Genomic DNA, 24,426 nt, shown 5'->3' with positions numbered 1-24,426 from the left:
AGGCTCCAGCTGAAGTCTTTTAATATTTAAGTGAAACATTTTCTCTTAGAACGAATACTCAAAACCTACCACCTTTTATACCCTCACAATGTTTTATACTACCAACCAACAGCTCTCCAAATGCTCGTTACCAAGTACGTTTTCATGCTTACAATTTATCTTGAGTATTGTACCAATAGTATCCAGTCCCTTTATACGTTGGATATGCCAGCAATTTTACTAGGAAGCGTAGCTTTTGTTACTTTTGTGTCATTCGTTGATCGTCGTTACTGAATAGGCAAACGTCGAATGGAAAGACGAACAATGTGTCAGAGTGATTTGTGGAATGCTACGTATGCAATGGGCGACGTGGCCACTGCGCGCCAGAGTCTGCATGTTGTTCATCAATGGGAAACCATCCAGCCACCACCTTTTTTTTTTCATTACAAACAAAAAGCAATAAAAATGGATATCTTATTTTTAGTACATTAGATTCACTATTTTTAGTTAACAACGAATGAGAAAACGTGGTGGCAGGATACGGAAACTCATCCAATTAAAGATGTTATTAACAACTGACTAGACATGAATTAACTAGCCTACTCACCATAATTTTCAGCCCTTTCTCCTGGGAGGATACAGTGGATTAATGTTGTTCAATGCAGCAGCTGCAGTTGGGTCGTCCTTTTTTGAGGTCTAACAGTTTGTTACAAATACCTAAATGGGGCGTGTCGGTGGCCTCGCTATAATATAGTATCTAACTGTGAGCTATGTGGATTAACATGTTCAATCCATCGAATTAATTCAATCAATCCATCGAAACAATTCAATCCACACTCAAGATTCTTCAAAGACTTGCCAAAATGGTACTTCTTGACTGTTCGATCAGTGTTTATCGTCTAGAGTACTTCTACCTCCATGTCTAGAGTAGAATGTTCAGTGTTTCTTTGTTGTGTCCCCTCCTATCTCCACGTGCTCCGTAAACGTCTTTACATTCTAAAACCAAACCGGTGGTGGCTGATGAGGAGCAACCCCTCTTGTCGCCAAACGCAAAAACCACGCACACCTCCCTCTACTCCATCCCATCAGAGATGGATGTCAAAAGGCTTAGGTGGTTCTAGTTTGGCTGAGGTGACTTCATTGGCTGCTGCTTACCGCTTCATGCACTGAAGAAGATTGGGACGTGTACGAAATAGCGGCTTTGGCTACACTAATTTATTTATGGCAGGTGATTTATGAAACATTTATTTGAGTGCATGAATAACATTAATGCTTTCATTGAAATAATATTTCAATAATTGTTTACTTTCTCATCCTATTCGATCATCAGTCAGTTATACCATCAAAACAAATTAGCCATCCACAAACTTGTATAAAAGTTCACATGTTTGAAACTCAGAAATAGAAAAGTGTATACTGCCCGCCACGTCCGGTAACGACCAATCAATCTCCAACTTCTGCAGGCTGTGAGTGCGGCGATCAATAACTTGTTGCCCCCAAATCTTAGAGCAGGAAATGAAGGTAAGTTTTATGAAACTTTTGTTCTAGGAGAATCGTGAAGAAGTGAGATCCAAATGAGGCTTCCAGATGCTATGTCACCCCCCCCCCCAACCCTCCCCTCTTCCCCAGCCAGTTAAACTTTCTGTGTAGGCCCACTGGTTTTCCCGAACCAGCAGTAGCCAGTGCTTTCTTTAAACTTGTGGGTGTTCTTTTTCCCCACACTTGAGGATCCTTGTGTATTTGTTTTTCTTTTGTGTAGCCTCTAGTAGCTTGTGATGATAAAGTTTTGTAAAAAAAAAAAAAAAACACCTCAAAACAAAGCTGCATTTTGGCTGATCTTTGATAATTGGGATAATTGATACAGGTGCCTTGGGTGGGGTTTTTTGGTGGGGTTTTGGGCTGGGCCCAAAACAGACATTCAGTTTCATAGGAAGCCATAGTAAAACGTAAACATTCACTGTTTGACCATACAGGCTCAACCTCCATTCTGAAAGATACCGAGGAAACTATGACGGAGACTGAAGATGCTCTGGAGACGATGGTTGAAAGGAGTGAGGACAAGACGTCCATAATGGCGTCATGTTTTCCCAAGATGTCATCGGTGACCTCGGAGGTCTACAGGTATTATATAATCCACCCCCAGATCCCCTTAATACTGAGGTAAATACCTGGAGCCTGGCTTTGTCTTGTGATTCAATATCTCCATCACTTAATAAAATCATCTTCATACTTCTGTTTTTATCTTCCTTTTGGCAATAGCTGGCATCATCTTTATTCTTGGGCTCATCAAGGTGTTCGGCTGCAAAGTCTGCCTCCCAATGGTCTCCAATTTATTTGCAAATCCGTCAATCCAACTGCCACTTTGTCGAAAGTCAACTTTCAAAGCAATAATCTTGAATTTTACTTGTTTTAAAATAATTGTTTTTTTTTAATGAGAGAAAGCCTTACACCACAAGGCCCACCTTCAAGTGACTTCAAGGTGAGGGCTAAATTTGACTGATTTTGGCTAACCAAACCAACTGCCACCAGGAGCACATTGCCACGTACTCCCGGGTTTCCCCCTTCGCACTCCATAAGGATGTAGGCATGGGTATCATCCACTAGGAGCCTGGTTGGTAGAGTAGAGTGCACTACCGTCCCAACTTATTACAAAGCAAATGGCTAAGATGGCATTTTGTTATTTATTAGTTTAATTTAAAAATTCAAACCATTTGACGACCCCTCGATCACCGCTCCAAAGGAATTGGCTAAGATGGCACTTTGTTATTTATTTATTTTTATTTTGAATTCAGATCATTTGACGACCCCTTGATCACTGCTCACCAAACCAATCCATTTCATCACAGCTTGGACGACACAGTTAGCCTTCAGAGCAGCGCCGATTCAAACCTCACTGATCGTCCTCTAAGTATGACATTGGATAGTGGTATTGCAAGGTAAAACAAAAACTCTCCGCAAAATCTCTCAGCAAAATTCAAGGCAGTGGACGCTATTGGTAATTACTCAAAACAGTTATTAGCATAAAAACTTTCTTGGTATAATATTGAATAATGGAGAGCTGTTGATAATATAAAACATTATGAGAAACGGCTTACTCTGAAGTAACATAGTTTTTGAGAAAGAAGTAATTTTCGACAAATTAGATTTTGAGACCTCAGACTTAGATTTTGAGGTCTCAAAATCAAGCATCTGAAAGCACACAACTTCGTTTGACAAGGGTATTTTTTCTTTTATTATTATCTCGCAACTTCGACTACCAATCAAACTCAAATTTTGACAGGTTTGTTATTTTATGAATGTTGAGATACACCAAGTGAGAAGACTTGTCTTTGAGAATTACCATTAGTGTCCAGTGTCTTTAAATCTTTGTCTGTGTTTACAGGGTGTCATATCATAGTCGAGTGGGTTAGAATTCAAGTTCTGGGGGTTAAGTCGTCTGAATGTGGGTTCGAATCCCTTTCATGACACTTGTGTTCTTGAGCAAGATGCTTTACTATAAATAAGCATATTGCTTCTCTTTACCAGGGGTATGTAAATGGGTACCTGTGAGGGTAGAGGTTGATATATTGTGTATGAAAATACCATTCGAGCGCCACCTAGCAGCCCTGGCTGTATTCTTCTTGGGGAGCTGAGAAAGATTACTGGCCCAAAAGACCAGGGCACTACAGTCCTGCTCTTAATCAGATTGATACAGCTATTGTAAAATGTGAAATGTGCAACCGGTATAGAAGAATTAGCTAGTATTACTATTACCTACAACATTCTTCTGATGCCATTTTCATTTAACACAGCCCAGCAACTTTTGGTATCGTTGGCAAAAGCGAGAGATACCGTCCTCTGCCGACGGACGATGCGAATCTTACGAGTGACTTGCTTAAACAGCTTCAACATTTGAAAATGTGCGTTGAGCAGAAGTTACACGATTCCATGGGTGGGATGGCACCTTGCACACTAGATAGCAAAGGTTAGTATTTAAAGACACTGGAAACATTTGGTAATTGTCAAAGACCAGTTTTCTACTTGGTGTATTTCAACATTTGCATAAAATAACAAACCTGTGACATTTTTTACTCAATTGGTCATCGAAGATGCAAGAGAATAATGAAAGAAAAAACACCCTTTTTGCACAAAATTTACAAATCAGATCCATAATAAAATGCTTCCGCTGTACAAAAAGGGACCACACGAGGAGTGGGAGGCTATTGTGTAGAGCACTTGCCTCCCACCACTTTGGCCATGGTTCGATTCCTGGCTTGGGCTGTATGTTAGGACAGGTGTGCATTGGTTCCCCTCTAGATAATTCAAACACCTAAAATCTCTGGCAATAATATTGGTTGATGGAGGTCAAATGCAAATGAGGCCATGTGTCAAAGGTCGAATACAACAGTTCAGTTTTATGGCGAATTCCACATTATTATTTTTCTTATGATGATTACATCGGTGATCATTTTATTATTTTATTTGGGTGATTACTTTTCAACAGCTACTGCACTCTCTGAAGAAATTGTGAAACATATCAACACGGTGGGCGACTACTATAAGGGTTCAGGCCCTGGAGCTAGTCTTCCTACCAGTCACTCTTCAGGGAATCTATCAGCTCAAGACCTATTTGTAGATAAAGCATTATCCAGTAGTCTCCTGGTGTACGAGAATACTAAAGTAAGAATTAGCAACGTCTTTATATTTTTTGAAATGGAATGGGCTTTTTCGAAAACCAACGCTTTGGGTTAGAGGTGTGGCGTGGCGTGGTCGAGCGAACTAGGAGGACCCAAGCTCTGGTGTTGTTAGCAGCAGAGTGTGGGTTCAATACCCGGTCATTACTCTTTTGCCTTTTAGCAAGGCATTCGACCGTAACTGCTTCGTAAAAAGGTTGGACTGTAGTGCATTCTGCTCATACCAGCCAGGTCCCTAGCGGTTGAGCCCACGCCATTATCCTTCTGGGCTGTGAAGGGGCAACCCTATTTCAGCCCCAGGAGTACAACAGTGGCAACGTGCCCCAGTGAAAGTTTATTTGGGTCAAAGGCCCAAAGCACTTACTACTATCTTCTGCGACAATGCATATGTATCCAATACAAGTTGTGTACAAATGTGAACATTCTCACCGCCCCAGATTTCAGCCAATACTAATAATCGATTAACATTTATTTGAACAGCTATCTGCTGAGGTTGCCTACCTACAGAAAAAGGTGGAGGTTCTGGAGCAGATCATTGGAACGCAAGGGTTCACTGCGGATACCCCTAAGGTATGCATTCAATACATCTTTGCCATGAAAAGGAAACTTCAACCATAATTGCTACACTATAGCTAGGAGTACAAATAAATACCTGAGGCTGGTACTACCTCTTAAGGCCGAGTCACACTGCAGCAATAACGAGAATGCATTCTATTGGTTGAATTGCTCCAAATACGCCCACGATTATTCAACCAATCGAGGGCGTGCATTTTTAACGTTCTCGTTATTGATTCTCGTTATCAAGGCCTGTGTGACCGGGCCTTTAGCCATGAAAGTTATACTGTCCAGTGTCCAGTGTTTGCTTGTCAGTTAAAGGTACCAGTGAGTTCTAAAAGGATGATGTAATTTCAGACTTAAAGCTGACTGGATAGTAAGTCGAGATACTTTAGAAGTTGTAGGGATTACGCTTTATGAGGAGTTGTTTGGTCTGGTATAAAACCCTGACTTGTCTCTCTGATTCTTTCCTGATTTAGCCAGCAATGGAAACCATCAGCATAGGGTCTCAGACTGACCTCAGATTCAACCAATCGATGTCAACGTTGGATGAATCTGATTATATGGGGTGAGTAGAGATTACTGGTATCTCAAATTGTCAGATGATCAACATACCTCGTTAATGGACACGTTTGGTACTTGTAAAAGACCAGTTTTCTCACTAAGTGTATCCCAACATTATGCATAAAATAACAAACCTGTAAAAAAGTTGGAAATAAATTTGAGAATAATGAAAGAAAAAACACCCTTGTGCATTACTTGTGTGCTTTCAGATGCATAATAAAAGGCTTCAACTGAAGTTTTTTATTGTTTGAGTGAGAAATTACCTCTTTCTCAAAAACTAAATTACTTCAGAGGAGCCGTTTCTCACAATGTTTTATACTATCAACAGCTCTCCTTTGCTTGTAATCAAGTACATGAAGTTTTTATGCCAACAATTATTTTGAGTAATAACCAAGTGTCCAGTGCCTTTTAAACAAAAACAGACACATGCTATAATTTTCTTAATCCTCTTACTATCTGCATACTCCCAAAAGTGGCTAAGCATAACAAAATTATGCTTAGCAGAATAAGGTAACCAACCGAAACACCACCTAACATGTTCAATCTGTGACTAGCACCAGCGTTTTTTGCTTGGGCGGCGCTTTTAGGGATGGCTGGCATTAAACATGCTTACTATCCGATGTGATTGTTTTTCACTATTTTACTTTAATAAAAGATTATTTTTTTGAATGATTTGATTCTTAAAGTCTTTCAGATGTTTCTGTGACAACACCCAATGAGACCAACTGTCTAATGGGAACCATTGTTGAGAATGAGGATCTCTGCTCACCATCTGGTATGTCAACACCTGGCGGGGTACCAACCAATCAGACACGACGGCGTAAGATCGAGGTACCGAGCCAACTCAAAGGTTAGACAGATAATATTATACATTAAACCATTTTATGATTTTATGATTTTCCGGTGGAGTTTTTTTCACAGAACTAAGGAATCTTTCTCAGCTCCCTGGGAGTGTACGGCCCAAATGGCACTCTACCCTCCATACCTCTACCCTCGTAGGTACCCATATATACCCCTAGGTGAAAAAAAGTGATCAATGTAAAGAATCTTGGCCAAAGAAAAAAAAAAGTATCATGACCAGGATTCGAACCCACAGCCTATTGAATTAACCACCAGAGCTCGAGTACAGTGCAGTCAACCACTTGGCCATGACATGCCACAAATAAGCTGCACATGTGAGCCTCAATTGGGTTTGAAGAAGCAGTCTGCTCTGTGTTTCTTTTTACTAGTTTATTTTCTAGTTTTGTTTTTTTATCTCTCATTGTTCAGCATCAACTTCCTACTTAAGTATCAACCCCTGGGCTGAAATGGACAAGCAGGAGAACGGATCCTCTTCAGGGTGCTGGAGGGGACTGTGTGCATGCTTTGATAGAAGTGCCTCTGCTAGAGTGAACTAGAGCTCCGCCCACCCCTCCCTATACAGCATACCATTAACTCAGCAGACTTTTTGTATGCAAATTAATTCTCAAAGTGTCAACATCAATTTGTACGTTACATTATTTGAAAGAAAGAAATTAAAATTCAGACAGAAAAAAATATATTCCAAAGTTCGAGTTGAACAAAATCAGTCAAGCGACCTATGCAAATATCATAAATAAAAGATTATATTATTTTAAATTGATAGCGAAAGTGGTTCATGTCTTGTCAGTAATTCTGTATATTTTGTAAGAATGTGCAAATCTTTTGATTTTGATCAAGCTGAAAGTAGCCAGAGTTTTATTTAAATGTTAGATTAGATTTTTATTTCATTTATTTATTTATTAATTTATTTAGGAAATGGGGGAGGGGGTTGGTGACAGTAATTCTTTCATTTGAGCTCCTCAATTCGGTTTCCCAAGATGCATAGAAGTATGTTTTTATTACATGCATTGTGATTTCTTCTCCTCACCAACTGTACCATGGCTCTAACGATGCATTTGTACAACATGTTCAAGATTTAATAAATATTGCAGAAATTTCATGCAAACCTTCAGTGTAATAATGTTGAGGAAAAAAATTTAAACAAGTAATAAATAAAAAACTAAAGTGTTATTATTTACTAATGATGTAAATATCGACAAACCAAAAATAAACAATAACAATTTTTGCAAGACATTCTTTACTTGTCATCAATTTAATTGCGTCATCTCTTGTAACTTTGATTAGGTATGGGCTAAGGAAAGAATATTCTGTGTGTAACTGATTCTACATGCAAAAAAAGTTGGAATCGTCAGATTCTCAATAAATTCAAACAATACTATTTGACCTGTTCTCTGTGTTATACAAGTAATCATGAGTTTTGGTTATTAATATCATCGGTAAGATCCAAAAAATAAATGTTCACAAATTCCACTCGACTCGTGGTAAAAAGTGGTATAAGACTTCTCTTTTAAAGCCAGTGGACACTATTGGTAAATGTCAAAGACCACTCTTCTCTCTTGGTGTATCTCAACATATGCATAAAATTAAAATCCTGTGAAAATTTGAGCTTGATTGGTCGTCGAGTTGCGAGATAACTATGAAAGAAAAAAACACCCTTGTCACACGAAGTTGTGTGCTTTCATATGCTTGATTTCGGGACCTCAAATTCTAAACTTGAGGTCTCGAAATCAAATTCGTGGAAAATTACTTCTTTCTCGAAAACTACTCCACTTCAGAGGGAGCTGTTTCTCACAATGTTTTATACTACCAACCTCTCCCCATTACTTGTTACCAAGTAAGGTTTTATGCTAATAATTATTTTTAGTAATTACCAATAATGTCCACTGCCTTTAAACATAATTCCACTTGAAATGCTACACTTGTCGTCTCAAGAAAATAAGTGGAACAATAAATTTTGTTCTTTCGAGTCCAACAACCAGAGGTTTGAAAACAGTGTAAACATACCAAGTTCTTTTAAACCATTTTCCCACAACTTCGTTGGCCAGTTGGTTTGTTACAGTATTTCATGTACAACATCGGGTAACACAAAGTGTGAGCACCTACAGGACCCAATTTCATAGTGCTGCTTAACAGTCTTAGGGCCATGACACCTGAGGCAATTTACGGGCAACCAGTTCCAGGCAATCTCCATGAAGAAAAGGCATTCACATTTCAATGTTCACCTATTTCTCTTGTGGATCGTAAGACAATGTTTAAAAATTGACCCGTGTGCTACCAAAGTGGTCTTGTAGTATGCACTGCAGTTTGTTGCCTCCAAGTTTGCCTGCAAAAGTTGCCTCGTGTGAAAAGGCCCTTAAAGCCATTGGACACTTTCGCTAAACAGTATTGTCCAAGTCCCACACTTCGTGTATCACAATTATATATAAAATAACAATCCTGTGGAAATTTAGGCTCAATCAGACATCGGAGTCGGGAGAAAATAACGGGAAAACCCACTCCTGTTTTCGCGCGTTTCGCCGTGTCATGACATGTGTTTATAACAAATCCGTAATTCTCGCTAACGAGAATTTATATTGTTTTACCGTTTTCTCAAAAAGTAAAGCATTTCATGGACTAATATTTCAAGAGAAGTCTTTCACCATTACCTTCTATAAACCCTGTAAATTATTTGTAAATCTGTGAACTTTTTTTTCTTCTTTCTGTACCGAAAGGGTCCAATGGCTTTAAGGTGCAAGCGTATTTCACAGGTTAGCAAGAAATTAGGCGGCCCGCGGCCATCTTGTGCATTCCCATGGATTTGTACTGTTACATCATTAATTTTTGTGCATCAAGCACTGGAAGGTTAGCATGCCTTTTAGTGTGCTTACAGTTGGCAGCGCATTAAAATGGAAATTATGCAGTAAGCACAAAATCGCCGCTAAGCAGCTTTATGGTTGTTGGCCCTGGTCTTTGACTATAGACCCTTCCTACAAGATATGCTACCACATGCACATGTGTATTATGTACTCTTGGTTGGCAAACGCTACAGAGTTGTGCATCACACATGCGCATCACGTCACTATCAGTCCAACACAAAAAAACGTGTTTCCTCATTTTGTCACAAACGCACAATTTATTTTTACATATTTCATGGAAAGTGGCTATTACCAATGCTGTCTGCACAGAATTTGAAAGTATAAATTTAAAATAAACAAATTCCATTTACTTTTTCTATGGTCAACTGCACCCCTGAAAATAAGCAAACAGATTCGGTCTTTTTCATTTATAGAAATACATGGTCTGATAAATTTATCAAAACAATCAATGCTTTTTGATACATGTACAACACTATTAACAAAATTTCTTCAATTCTAAATAAATGATTTAGTTAATCACCCAACAAAGACAAAATTAAGAAATTTTTGATTTATTCCTTCTTTCATTAGAATGTATGATTACAGTGCACTGTTTTTCAGCCAACCTTTGCGCCATAGATCCTCCTTTTTTTTCAATTCCACCCTAACAGGATTATGGAACAGCCAGAGTTATTTCACTTCATTTCATCTTATTTGTGATGCTGCGTGCCGAACCAGGCACTAGTTACTTGAACCAAAACCTTGATTTGCTTATCATAGACAAGTAGAAGAGCTTATTATGACCTCTAGTTATTGCTGAGGTATAAAGAGAGTCATTGCAGGCATTATGCCAGAAAACTTTGGGGTAAAACCAGGGTTGAGAGTCATTACTAACGAAAAAGTCTGAAACTTGGATACAAATTCAAAGGTATGTTGAAATGTTGGCATTTCTACTGTTTGGTAACCCCTGGGGTTATAGATTCCAAGGAGCTTTTGGAAACAGTATCCAAAGCCCCAGAAAAGTAGACAAATGAGCAGGATTTCTTTTTTTGTGAAAAAAAATATTGTCTGATTTTCTTTACCAGGCCGACATAAAAAGAGTGAATTCAGCCAAAAGACTGAACAATCTCATCCCTGTAAAATGTTGGAACATTTTATAGGGGCTGACCTACATGTATACATGGTGTATGCTTTAATTCAGGCTATTTAATCATAATCTTTCTGATTTTTCCACGTGCAAACTTATTGGAAATCAGACTAAAGTAGGAAGAACATCCAGCCTGTATCTGAGGTGTAGGCCTACATGTACATTGAAATAATAAGGGAATCAATGTGTGGTGAAGAGGTTTCCAACTAGTGGTTTAAACCCGCGCCAAGGCCTAGAATTCATAATTTTACCAAGACGAAGTCGAGGTAAATTATCAAGAACCAGGCCTCGGCGGGTTCAACCCACTAGTTGAAAACCGATTCAACACTTTGATTCCCATTCATAAATACCTTTCGGTCAAAAAACATAAAAACTTTTTGGTCAAAAGGTAAAATAAATGATAAACTATAATTGTTCAATGATTTCTTTCCACATAATACCCCTCCAGCTATGAAATGGTAAGGCCCTCGGGTAAACAACTCCTTATAAGGAGATGCTGTGCGCGATGCATCGCCAGTATCGCGTGATGTTGCACAACTGTTTCAGCCGTTGCTCTTGACCAATAGGAATGAAGACACTGTCTTATACGCACAGGTGCAAGCACGCGTGTCACGCCCATGTTTCAACACTTTGTACTGGTGTTATATCATCCGTTCAAACAACCCCTCGTGATGCCCTCTCGACCAACTATTTGTGTTAAATATATTTTACAGAGCTTTATGAACAGTATCCCTAGACGTCAGCACAAGAAAAGTAGATCAAAGAGCAACATTTCTTAACATCATCTGAAAAAATAATAAGCTACTCTTTCTAACAAGGCAGACAAACACATCTCAGATAATTTTGTTTTTAAATATTTCATATAAAATATGTCAAATTCATATCATGTCTGACGTTTGGGTTCTTTTCAATATTTTTGCTTCAGTTTATTGACCTAAAAGTCAATACAATTATTGCCATTTTACTATTTCTGGGGAGTGTCCAATATTGTAGCAGGGCATTCTTCCACCCTTTTTATATTTTCATTAACAAATTAAAACCAGCCTTCTTTGGCAAAAAGTAAAAAATTTAACACCACTGAAATTGCTTATTCAGTGTCAGAGATCATAATTTTCATTTAGATAATTTCTTAATTTTGAGTACAAAATATTTGTTAAAATCATGCTCCCTGTATACACGGTGACAGAAAAAAATTCATATTCTGGTTATTTAATAAAAAGGGGACCTGAACAGTTTGTCTACCAAGCATTTTTTTTTTTTTTACTCTCAAACAAATAAAAAATTACAAGATCGAGACTAAAATGCTGATGTAAGAGTTGCGACGAACTCAGGCTTTTCGTAAAGCACTGATCCTTATTAAGTAGGATTTAAAAGATTTGTTGACCATGTCATCTTCGTTTACAAAAAGAATGAACTTGCACCTATTCAAGGACCTTGCTGGCAGGCAAGATGCGACACGCGTCATATGTTAAATTTTACAATTTGTGTCAAAATAAGTTCAAGAGTTTAAAAAAATAATAACAACTGAACAAGTTTTAAGATGTGACCCCCTTCTTCATATCGCAAGTTGATGAAAATTAGACAGTGCAATCTCCATAAAATATCGGACTCTTATGTTATCTCCGCTTGAGATGTGTACGAATCGATTCTACAGGAAGCCCATGGTTTGTGGCTCTTTTGAGCAAACATGTGGTGTCAAAGGTCACATTGTTCGTATGTTTCTGAACAAAAAAATGTTTTGGCAATTACAAATATAGTGACACGATTTCGGATAAGCATATTTTGTAAGTTACCTAAATAAACAATGTTGAATAAATAAACAAATGATTAAAGATTTAATTCTAAACAACAAGTGTAACAAAAGTGAAAAATCTGAGTTCGTAATTCTGTAGTTTTTTAAGAATTAAAGGTACATGTAATACACAAGATTGGTTAAGCTGACAAAATAGTAACATAGTGTTCATATTGTGTGTGATCAACCGTACATGAAATGACCAGCCTGTGAAAATTTAGGCTGCATCAGTTATGCCAGTCAGGAGAAAGTAGTGACCATCCATTCACAAATTTCAGCATGTAAACACATCATCCTCAGTTTTGTTTGTGACAACCGAAATCAGCTGTTGCTTTTTTTCAGGTTTTCAAGTATAGTGTTCTCGAAAAAGTTTTCATTTCAGAGGAAAATATTTCACCGAAAAAGGATTCTGGCATGAGCCTAAGCTTTCAGACCAAGATTAAACAATGATATTTGATCCTGTATAATGCCTTATAAGGGATCTTAGTGAGACAAGTAAAGAGACCCCCCTGCTTGTGTTTCCAGTAGATGGGATCTAACTCTGTCTGGTTTATAGTGAAAGCCAGAGGGGTGTTTTTTTTGTTGTTGTGAAAACCCGTTTTGAATTTGAACACCCTGTTTGATCTGTCATTTACATACATATATATTGTAAGTAAACAATTTGCACCACCAGGTTTTAAATTTCAAGCCAATTTGGACACCCTTTTACCCACTCCAGAACCTTGCTTTGGTTTGTAAACAAATGTAACGCGAGGCACTGTGAACCTCTCACATGGTTTCTCCAACACCCATCAAACAAGGTGAAATAACGGCCGGTAAAAAACTTGTCTCGGACGGATCTTATCCGCTGGTTGTCCTGGACTAATTTTCACAAGGTCCCTAAGGTCATGTCTAGAACGGCAACTTCGGCTACACCTCTGGCAAGGTCGCGCACATCTGTCTGTTCTCCAACACTGGCAGACATGCTGTAGCTGTAGCCAAAGTCGCCGCTTGGGACACCACCTAAAATAATACAGTGGTCTTTAAATGGTGGTTTTACATCACCTCTTGGCTTTCCTCATTGCTTCTTGAAGGAGTTTATCAAAATCTGTCTCTGCTTTGCCGCTATTCGACGATGAGGACGGTTTATAGCCGTAGTCGAACGCATCCTCCTCCTGGGCCATTGAGTCTGCATAAAAGATAAAAGTTAAAGTGAAAATACTGCTCAACAATTTTCTGCTAAGCAGACATGAGCAGGATACCAGCCACAAATTGTACAGGTGATGTGGTAATTTGGCTGGTAACTGCATTCCGATAAGCATAATTACTTTAAAGGCACTGGACACATTTGGTCATTGTCAAAGAAGACCAGTAATCTCACTTGGTGTATCCCAACATGTGTCCAGTGCCTTCAAGTGAGCAAAAGGTACCATGGTTAACATCATCAAGAAATTGGGATCAGATGAGGTCAGTGACCTATGACCTAGCCACTTACCAAGGTCTTCATAGTTTGATTTGCAGAACTGTCTCCGCCCACCGAAGCATATATCATAAACAGGTTCATCGGGATCCTTATTCGCACCTGCAGAGAAAACCGCCAAAGTTTCAATATCAAAATCACATTTTATAAATAAATTTATTTACTAAGACAGATCCAATTATTTATAGTTTTTTACATTATTACAACTGCTTATCTCCAAGGGCCCTGTGTACAAACAGTACAATACTACAAATAATAAAAATAGTAAATTTATCAAAATAAAATATATAAATATATTTATTTATTTACTAAGACAAGATAAGATAGTCTTGTCATTATTACAACTGCTTATCTCTAAGGGCCCTGTGTGCAAACAGTAAAATAGTAAAAAATAGTAAAATTATCAAAATAACATTTATACATATATTTATTTATTAAGACAATTTGATTTAGTTTATTAAGACAGGATAGTCTTGTCATCATTACAACTGCTTATCCCCAAGGGCCCTGTGTACATCAGTAAAATACTACAAATAAATAGTAAAAATCATAAAACTACATGTAGTTAAATAGTAAAATACACAGCAAAATCAAAAAAATTTTTTTTACAAAGTCGTAAAAGTTAACAAAAAGTTTTAAAAAGTTAAAAAAAATGTAAAACACATCATAATAGCAGGTCACTTGATACTAAAATATGAACAAAACAATTAAAACCATGCATGCACAAAGGTTAACACCATTGCACTGCAGTTTGGCAACAAAAGAAAAGGCAAATAGCTAAGATAACTTTAAAACAAGATAGAATAAACAGAAGCCAGCAACCGTCGAAACTGCAAGACTCGCTTTTACCAATAATGCATTAAAATTTGAACTTAAACTCTTAAAAGTAGTCTTATTGGAATAAACGAGTAATAAAATAAAATATAATAATGAAGAAATGAAGATGTGTAACGCGCACAAACCCAACCTGCTCGATGTTCAATGAAGACAAAGTTATTTTGAACGCACTTTCGAAAGCACATCATAGGCAAGAGAAGTCCAAGAACACAAAATAGAATGAGGACAATAAGAGAATTGAAACATCAAAATCTTTTCTCTTCCCTTTTCACAAAGTAAATAAGGTAAAAAAAACAAATATAGACAAAAGGCATTTTGAATGCACTTGTTCCACACCTTCTTTTTCAAAAGAACATAAAAGACAAGATATCTTGAAAGAAACAGAATGGAATGAGAAGGACAATAAGAGATTACTCTTTGCGTACTTACCTTCAACAGCAGCATAGGCATCACACTTAAAGTTGTAGGTCACAAAAGCGTAGTTGTCCCTGCGAGAGAAAAGGTACAATGCAAGATTCAAAATATTTGTATAGCATGAAAGGGTCTTCCCTGTGTATATAAGGAGAATAAATACAGATAATGGTAAAAATAACAGCAAAAAACAACCAGTTTTTATATAGCACTTTTCACACCCAAAGGGCGTCTCACAGCGCTTCCAAACTTATCACCCCTGGTCACTGGTCGTTTTAAATCATTCTTTAAACCATCTCAGCTCCCTGGGGAGTATACAGCCTGTGCAACAAATATGCACTACTAAGCTAAATCAGTCACAAGAACCATCTCTGCCATCACAGGTACCCATTTACCCCTTGGTGGAGAGAAGCAATTATAGTGACGTGTCTTGCTCAGGGACAAAAGTGTCACGACCGGGATTCCAACTCACACTCTGCTGAACAGAAACACCAGAGCTTGAGTTCGGTGCTCTTATCCGCTTGGCCACTACACCCTACAGCAATGACAATTCACGAGCCTCAAAGTGTGACACCAGACCGTCGGGCTGTGGTGTTCCCCAACCCACTCAAAAGCAAACAGAACGTTGAACCTACCCTTCATCTCTGAAATGAAGTGTGATCCGCTCTATTTCACCAAACTTCTCAAAGCGCTTCCTGATGACCGTACGCGTTGTCCCGTACGGTATTCTTCCAATGTAAACAACTCGACGATCCTTCTGCATGGGGGAGGGAACGAAAATAGGTAAATAGTTTTGAAAGATCGAAATAAGGAAGAGCAATAAAATTCACTTTTTTAGTGAACCGCACAATCTATAGAAAGAATGAATGGGAAATTTCCTTGGGTTTTTGCCTTAAAGGGTTTTTATAAGTTTTTTTGCCGATGTGCTAGCTATGTACATGTTAGCGTAGAATGCCTATTAGTGTGACATACGCTTGACGTAAGCGCAGAATTCCTTGTTTCCTAAAAATTGTCACTTTTACATCTTAGAAACAGAATCACTTCCTCACCCATTGCTCCAGCTGCTCCTCAATACGCTGCTCTCTTCTTTCTTCAATCTGTTCGATGCTAGCACTTCGTCTGTCTCGTCTGTCTCTTCTGTCAGATCTGCTGTTAATTGGAGAGTGGGGATTAAAATAAATTTTCAATTCAATTCAATAATGGTTTATTAAAACATGTATTGCAGTTAAAAATTGAATTGCACATGCAAACATGTAAAAAAAAAAAAAAAACATCAAATAGACGTTAACAGGGCACCTAAACAATTGCTGTAGGTTATTTCGAGACGTGCATCTACTCTGGAATGGCAAAGATCGTGGGTTTGAATCCCACCTCAATATATCAGGTCTGATACTTCAAGGTGGCAACAAAGACGATTGCCTCCATGCCCCTGGCCAATCTTCCCATCCACATCCGTGCCGCCACTACACTGGACTCATTTAAAACCGCTCTAAAAACACACTTATTTAAATCCATCTAAGCTGTTCAGTTTCTGCTATTTCAACCCACTTTTAATTGTCATTTTTTTGTTATCATTCACTTCTTGTTCAGCGCTTAGAAACCTGGTATTAAGCGCTATATAAATGCATGTTATTATTATTTATTATTGTCTTAGTGCCTTTGAAAAGCTCCAGTAGAAATTTACAATTTCCTCATAGTGGTAACCCTTTACGAAGGAGAACATGCATTGGTGCTCTTGCCATACAAGCATACAGGCCTGGGGTCAATTTCACAAAGCAATAAAATCCATCGTAAGACAAATTGTCAGTATCACCATAGTGATTTGTATTGTGACATCCCACTTTACTAAGCAACTCTGTTTGATTTGCAGTTATGATCAATCTTATCTCTTTGTGAAATCGGCCCCAGGTATATGATTGTGGATTTGTTGTCACCTCACTCAGGGAAAGTACTGAGTATGCAGTGCTTTTACACACATGATGTATGGGTTAAAAACCAAAGTACATTCTTTATCCCTGATGCAAATTTAGCGTCGATTTGTTTTATTTACCTGTGCGTTCTTGGTCGACTCTCTCTGTGACTGGAACGTTGTCTTTGTCTCATTCTGGATTCACCAGAGTGTGACCTTGACCTGGACCTCGAAGGTGACCTTGAAAATGACCTTGAATGCGACCGAGGTCGCCAATGGCGTGACCTTGAGTGTGACCTTGAGCGTGACCTTGACATGGAGCTGGATGAGTGTGAAGCTGACGAGTAAGTAGAGTACCGCCTTCGGCGGCGTATGTAAGAGCGCGACCTCGAACGCGACCTTGATCTAGAATATGACCTCGATCTTGACCTTGAGATGTACGAGCGCCCTCGATGTCTGGACCGTGAGTATCTTGAGTCCAACGAGGAGGATGAATACGATCGGGATCTGACAGATGATCTTGAGCTTGAGCGCGAGTAAGACGAGTAAGAGCGAGAACGAGATCTCGGGAGACGTTCTGAATAACTGCTCCTTCTAGACTTTCTGACGTGCAGTTCCTGAGTCTGTTTATCACCACTTGTCTGTGAAGTTGAGGTCTGTTCTGTTTCATTGTCTAGTGGTTCGCATTTTATTTTGATTCCGTCGATCAGTTCACCACCGTTGCTTATCAATGCATCCCTGTCCTTGATATCAGTGTTTTTAACTTGGCTGTGGGTATGGACTTTGTGATGATGGTGATGATGATGATGATGATGATGTCTTGCTTTATGATGGTGAGGGTTAGAGTCTGGATGTGTAGCGGCGCCCTCATTGTCCTTTGATGGTTCTACGCTGGATTTCTTGTGGAGCGACTCTGTCTCAGCGGGCTTTTCTTTCAACTTGGTCATCTCTTCTTCCAAGGCTTGCTGCTTCTTGGCTTCCTCCTCCGCTTCCTTTACTTTACTGATCTCCTGGTACATATGTTTCCCGATAAAATAGTCTGGGATTTTGTCAAAGAATTCAGGTTTTTTCCCTTTGTGAGGGGCCTCTTTTTCCAGCAGTGGTTGAGGCATCGGCACAACACCTTGCTGTTTCTGTGTCCCCTCAGCATGCTTGACAGTATTGGCGGGCGACACTTCAGGCATTGGGTGTATGTAATCTGGAAGTTTATTTATAAAAGCTGGTTTGTCGATTCCACCGACCAACCCCTCGGCCAGGGAATTCTCGCTGTAGTGACCGCCGACAGTTCTTCCTTTTGTCTTTCCTTTCTTTCTGATTTTGTACTTCTGTTTATACAAAGCTTTCCTTTGCTCGGCGGCCAGCTGACTGGCTTTGTTCACAGGAACTGGCGGGTCCTGATTTGCGAGTTTCGGGTCCTGCACATTGCAATAATCGTGGTCCATTATGAGGTAGTCAAAGCCTTGGTCGGCGCTGCAGATAACCGACAACCCCTGTGGCTCGACGGTCAGTGGGCTTGTGGTTCGGCTGCCTGGTAGACTGACGGTCATTCGCTCTTCTGGGATCTTGTCCCGCAGACGTTTACTGGGCATGGCGATTGGCTCCATTAAAATGGTGGATTTACGCTTCACAGGGGCTATCTTCTTTGTTGGATTCTTTGGTCCTGAAAAGAAAAAATAAATAAATCAACAAATGATAAAAGTTTTGATAGAAAGGGGGAGGGTGTTGCAAACCTCAGACCCTAGCACAGGCCATAAGCAAGCAGGCCTGATACTTCACGGAGGCAACAAAGGCGATTGCCTCTCTTGGTGCCCATGAAATGATTCGATAGACAATTTCAATTTCCTAGTAGGACACCCTTTACCAAGAGGAAAATGCCTTGGTGCTCTTGCCCTTTTAAAAACAAAGCATACAGGCCTGAACAAGACATGAAAGCCTATTACAGAGAACACTACAGACGGCTCCATTTTATCAGATGGTTAGAGCTGGGTAGGTCTGTATGTCTACACAATTTTGTGCAAAAAGTAAACGAGTACAAATATTTGTCAGCCTTTTTTAAAAATACAAAAGTTCCTTCACAACTCTGGGATCTGATCCCTGGTTTTTTGTAATAATCCAGTTAAGGATACCAAGGATGTTGACTCCCGCACTCCTGCACTTTGGACAAAACGGTGAAATAAATAAAATGTGCCACGACTTAAGTTTCCTTTACTGTCACTTACCCGATAATTTCTTTTCGACTGAACTGGTTTGCTGGGGCTCACTATAACAAACATAAAACAAACAAAAATCATAAAGTTTAAAACAAGTTCTCTCTTCAGGTTCTTTTACCGATTTGATCAAACTTTGATGTATTTTAGTTAACGCTACAACAACAAAAATTGAAGTCTGTTTGGGAACTTTTAAAGGGGCATCAAGGTCAATACCAGGGCAACAGAGAACATTGCCTCTATGGCCTTCATGTCACTCCAGGACTTAATTACAGTGGACACTTTTGTAATTGACACAGACCAGTCTTCTCACTTGGTGTATCACAACATGAGGATACAACAACAAACCTGTGAAAATTTGAGCTCAATCGGTCATCGAAGTTGCGAGATAATAATGAAGAAAAAAAACTCACTTGTCAAAGAAAGTAGTGTGCTTTCAGATGCTCGATTTCGAGACCTCAAATTGTAAATCCGAGGTCTCAAAATCAAATTCGTGGAAAATTACTTCTTTCTCAAAAACTATTTCACTTCAGAGGGAGCCGTTTCTCACATAGTTTTATACCATCAACCTCTCCCCATTAATCGTTACCTTATTAAGGTTTTATGCTACTAATTATTTTGAGTAATTACCAATAGTGTCCACTGCCTTAAATACACAAACATTATATCAACAGATATAGGACAACCGATCTAAAATGTAATCAAGGCTGACCCTCAGCAAAACAGTTCACTTCTGAATTCTTTAGGGATAACAATATTTCCTGAACTTCACAAAGATGGTGAAAAGTTGACAAAGGGAATACTAACCGCCAAGGTTGATTTACAAAACACAAAAGTGCACTAAAGGCCTCTCACCCTTCTAACCCGTGGGACAAGCATAATGTTAACCAGAGAGGTGTCTGGGTGTCTTTTGGACACAACCTCTTTTATTTATCTGTCATTTACAAGGGAACAATTTGGACACCCAGTTTTTAAATTTCCAGCGAATTTCGACACCCTTTTACAAAATTCTGGCTAAAAACTTGGGGATTAGGCATCAGTAGCTACAGACTAGAGCCCCGAACCCATGGGTATCTGGGTGTCTTTGGATTGCTAACTTTTCAATAGAAATCTTGGCCACACTCGCCGAGGCCAAACAATGGAAACGTGCACGTTCACACAGCGCACAACTCTCAACCAATTATTTTTCATGGCTTGTGAAATCATAATGCTAGGCACCCTTGTATGCAGAGTTTGCTGAACACGGCATTTCACTCATCATTAGTGGCTATCATACCTGACTTTGATGGGGTCGGTTGTCGTCAGGGCTGCTTCCTTTTGTTCAAACTGCTGCAGCAGACTTCCCAAGTCAGCGGCTTCAATTCCTGGAACAAAGAACAATAACAGAAGAATGATTTTTTTTCCCCTTCATCTTATGCAGAGAATTTTCATGTACTTTTGAAACATTTTGTTTGAGCCTTATTCCTTCAATAGAGGGCGCTGTGCATTAAACCATTACCTAACTCCAGCACGTCTTCTTTTCGATATCTATCATCGTCCACCAGTAGAAACTTGTGCGCGTCGCTGACGTCATCGTAGCCGGACAGATGTTCTATTGTTAGATTCCCCAGATCTCCCATGTCCATGGACGTCGCCGGGCTCGCTGTTGCCGGCTCGTCCATGAGGGCCAGATGCTGTTCCAGTTCGTACTCCCTCTGGCGATGGCATGGCTCACGAGGGGGGAACATTATCTGGTAATTTAGGGAGGTCAGATCCTCTTGGTTGTCCTCCATGTTTTGTTGCTCCTTCTTGTTGTAATCAGCAAAAAAAACCTGTAAACTGAGAAGATTTAAAAGGCCACATAAGAATAAAAAAATGTGCCAAAAAGGTACTTTTTCTTTAGTCGCATGACAAGCATCTTCTTGCAGCAGCAGGTGTGTATTAGAGCACAAAAATTCAAGTTGTGGTGGCTAGTAATATTATTAATAAGGCATCACAATGTACGAGCAAGACTCGCCCAGGCCCCAGTTGCAGTTCAAAGACAAAATCGTATTTAGCGAACACGGGTACAGTCTAGTTGTGACAAGTTTGGGGTAAAAAACAATTTTTTTTTACAGTTAAAATTACAACTGGATAACTTTCCGTATGGCGCCACCACTTTTTCACTCATTTTTACAAAAAGGGATATATCAATCAGGTAAATAAGTTCCTATATTATTTTATATCAAATGAAAAAGTGGTGGCGCCATACGGAAACTTTTCCTTACAACTTTTTTCATTTTCAACAGATTGAAGGTAATAATTAATATTTTTATATTATTATTTAAACAAAAAAATGACTCTTCCACATTAATGATTTGATTATTTCCAAACTTTGTTTTAAAGTGCATTTAATAATTTGTTGTCGTCAGTTGTCGGCTTTTAAATGCGGAAAAGTTTCCGTATGGCGCCACCACTTTTTCATTCGATATGAAACAATATAGTATCTTATTTACCTTAATGAGATATCCCTTTTTGTAAAAATGAGTGAAAAAGTGGTGGCGCCATACGGAAAGTTATCCTTTAAATGCAACCGTGCAACACAACCAACAGTGCTGTGTGTACATGTGTAACTGGTAAGTAACTGTAGTGTAATTGCATAAAAACATGTGCATGACCCTGCTCTGTGTGCAATGAAACTGAATTCGTCCGAACATGGTCGGGACACAATATGGTTCGGGACAATGACAGTCTACATTCCTGCAATCTTAATTTAAAATTGTTTTCTCCTAAATCCTCACTTTCATATGGGTTATCGTTCAACTAAAAAAACAAGATATTCGACTTACATTTTCACACACTACACGAAAACGTGGCGGCGTGGCGGCGGTTCACATGCATTTCTCGATTTCTTGATAACATGTGTACTTTCTTTACTGGACTGGTAACCGGAACCGAGGTTATTGAAATCGTTGATAACACGAGCGGCGGGAACCACTCACATTCCTCACCTTTCTGTAAAAGTAGTCTGGTGCTCCCTCTATACACAAAAGAGCCCTGATTAAGTCTGGGCAACAACAACATGACCCCGTTAGTTGAGGAGGGGGCGGGGCGCTGGGCGTTTCATAAAGTCCTGCCTAAGCACAGGAGAATCTTGCTTAGCAAAAACAGGTTACCAGCCAACACTCCATAAAGTATACACTGTTCATTTTGTGATTAGCAGAGAAAATTGTTGAGCAATATTTTTTGCTTAAAGGCAGTGGACACTATTGGTAATTGTCAAAGACTAGCCTTCACAGTCATGACCATGACAGTTGGTGTATCTCAACATATGCATAACTAACATAGACCTGTGAAAGTTTGAGCTCAATCGGTCATCGAACTTGAGAGATAATAATGAAAGAAAAAAAACACCCTCGTCCGTTGTCACACGAAGTTGTGTGCGTTTAGATGGTTGATTTCGAGACCTCAAGTTCTAAATCTGAGGTCTCGAAATCAAATTCGTGGAAAATTACTTCTTTCTCGAAAACTATGGCACTTCAGAGGGAGCCGTTTCTCACGATGTTTTATACCATCAACCTCTCCCCATTACTCGTTACCAAGTAAGGTTTTATGCTAATAACTATTTTGAGTAATTACCAATAGTAACCACTGCCTTTAACAGCTTTATGAAATTGGGCCATGGTGTACACCCTCAAAAAGAAAGAAATTGTGAAACTGGCCAAGCAACAAAAGGATAAAAGTTCATCTAACTTTATTTGAGAATTTGCAGCTTTCTTCTCCAATTTATAATTGAAAAAAAAAAAATGAAGACATGGAAGTTTCCGTTTCAGTTTAAGCTGTGGGAGGAAAATGCTGGGAAAACCCAAGCAGTTAGGAAGGGATTGTATGGGTGCGTTCGTTTAGCTTCCCTGGGTCGACTCCGGTCTGCCCCCGGAGCGTTCGAATAGCTTTGAAGTCATTCCAGGGGCTCACCCAGGTCAGCCCCCGGTGCCCTGCTTGTGGAGTGGGTCACTTGGGGGCTGGCCCCAGGTGCATGACGTCAATACGAGAGGGGTGAGTGATCGTTCGTTTAGCTCAGGGGCTCACCCGCGTGAGCACCGCGGGGTAGACCCAGGGAAGCTAATCGAACGCACCCAGTATAGGCCCAATCCACATAGTGCCCCCGCAGGGATTCGAACCAGCGAGGAAAAAGCACAAAATTGAATTTGACATTTCCTTTGCTCTTCACCATAAAATAGGGCCAGTACAAATGAACACAATTAAAAACATGATTTTCTTCTTTCAAATTATTGTTTATTAGACCAGGGACAATTAAAACAATCAACTATTTGCAAATGATGTACTTATGGTGGAAATAAACTACATGCAAATGTTGTTACATAACACAAAATAATGTTTTTGTTTTTTTCACATAAGCAGCTTTTAAATAAAACAAAACAAAAATCATTCTATAATCACATTAAAAACATAACTCCAATGATGAAATAATTAAACTGTATTTCTAAAAGTGTTGATAAGTTGGAGGTTGTAAAAAGTTTTTTTTTAAGAAGTCAAGTGGAGGAGGTAACCTTTGAACAAAATCAGCATGAATTGTCAACTATACGATGTCATTATTTCTTATAACCATGAAACCATCAGGCCTCCATTGCCACTTGCCATTGCCTTGGTGCCCTTGAAATGCTCCAGTAGAAATTTACAATTTCCTGATAGGGTGCCCTTTGCCAAAGCGAAACGCCTTGGTGCCCTTGCCCTTTCAAAAACGAAGCATACAGGCCTGAATCATTGTTATTTCGGTTTTGAATGATAGATGCACTTTGCCACCCTGTAATATGTTATCATGTGGTGCATGCATATCCACACAGTACATAGTCAACCATCCCAGGCCTTGAATTGCATCTTAGAGAGGGCAAGGCCATTTTTGATCTGAAAATGGCACTTCCTTGGAGAATATCCAAAAGTCTGTGGGAAACTTTTGAAGGGGTACCAAGGCCCAGGCCTCTGTGTATTTCCAGGCCTGCCCTCCTACTGTCAGACAATTCAATTTCATCCACTGTGGTATTGAATGATAGACGCAATATGCCAGCCTGCAATATGTTATGGAATGCATCTACACAGTAAATAGTCAACCCTCCTACTATCCGACCATTCAATATCATCCACAATGGTTCTGAACAACGACAGGACACACAGCCAGCAATAGTATATTGTGCGATAAATGTGAATAGCATTACCTCAGG

The 24,426-nt window shown here is 39.2% G+C and overlaps 2 protein-coding genes across 4 annotated transcripts; one reads left to right on the top strand and one right to left on the bottom strand.

The window, feature by feature from the left end:
- Positions 1-1,195: 1,195 nt before the first annotated feature.
- LOC117294941 lies at positions 1,196-8,210 on the top strand. Its single transcript, XM_033777497.1, has 9 exons — positions 1,196-1,500; positions 1,953-2,100; positions 2,772-2,915; positions 3,771-3,943; positions 4,463-4,638; positions 5,133-5,222; positions 5,687-5,775; positions 6,458-6,621; positions 7,041-8,210. Exons 2-9 carry the CDS (start codon positions 1,988-1,990, stop codon positions 7,166-7,168), a joined length of 1,077 nt encoding a protein of 358 aa, XP_033633388.1. The 5' UTR covers positions 1,196-1,500; positions 1,953-1,987; the 3' UTR covers positions 7,169-8,210.
- Positions 8,211-11,254: 3,044 nt separating this feature from the next.
- Positions 11,255-22,136, bottom strand: LOC117294942. 3 transcript variants are annotated; one of them, XM_033777500.1, is made up of 10 exons: positions 22,036-22,136; positions 20,727-21,046; positions 20,505-20,592; positions 19,241-19,281; positions 17,163-18,681; positions 16,162-16,258; positions 15,748-15,869; positions 15,131-15,189; positions 13,880-13,966; positions 11,255-13,573 (listed from the first exon to the last, which is right to left on the bottom strand). In XM_033777500.1, exons 2-10 carry the CDS (start codon positions 20,998-21,000, stop codon positions 13,446-13,448), a joined length of 2,415 nt encoding a protein of 804 aa, XP_033633391.1. In that variant the 5' UTR covers positions 21,001-21,046; positions 22,036-22,136; the 3' UTR covers positions 11,255-13,445. The 3 variants fall into 3 exon arrangements, with proteins under 3 accessions (XP_033633391.1, XP_033633389.1, XP_033633390.1); XM_033777498.1 differs by having other exon boundaries at positions 16,162-16,261; positions 22,036-22,135; XM_033777499.1 differs by having other exon boundaries at positions 16,162-16,261; positions 20,727-21,039; positions 22,036-22,135.
- Positions 22,137-24,426: the final 2,290 nt, after the last annotated feature.

Source organism: Asterias rubens, chromosome 9, assembly GCF_902459465.1.
Source record: "Asterias rubens chromosome 9, eAstRub1.3, whole genome shotgun sequence".
Classification (NCBI taxonomy): Eukaryota; Metazoa; Echinodermata; class Asteroidea; order Forcipulatida; family Asteriidae; genus Asterias; species Asterias rubens.
This window is presented reverse-complemented; position numbering and strand designations above follow the sequence as displayed.

What these genes read in the sequence shown, in the direction of transcription:
- LOC117294941 (XM_033777497.1), top strand. Translation starts at nt 1,988, where the DNA reads ATGACGGAGACTGAAGATGCTCTGGAGACGATGGTTGAAAGGAGTGAG. An exon ending in TTGGATAGTGGTATTGCAAG is followed by an intron (nt 2,916 to 3,770) that starts GTAAAACAAAAA and finishes CATTTAACACAG; the next exon opens with CCCAGCAACTTTTGGTATCG. An exon ending in TCACTGCGGATACCCCTAAG is followed by an intron (nt 5,223 to 5,686) that starts GTATGCATTCAA and finishes TTCCTGATTTAG; the next exon opens with CCAGCAATGGAAACCATCAG.
- LOC117294942 (XM_033777498.1), bottom strand. Translation starts at nt 21,000, where the DNA reads ATGGAGGACAACCAAGAGGATCTGACCTCCCTAAATTACCAGATAATG. An exon ending in CTTCATTTCAGAGATGAAGG is followed by an intron (nt 15,190 to 15,747) that starts GTAGGTTCAACG and finishes TTTCTCTCGCAG; the next exon opens with GGACAACTACGCTTTTGTGA. An exon ending in ATCAAACTATGAAGACCTTG is followed by an intron (nt 13,574 to 13,879) that starts GTAAGTGGCTAG and finishes TCTTTTATGCAG; the next exon opens with ACTCAATGGCCCAGGAGGAG.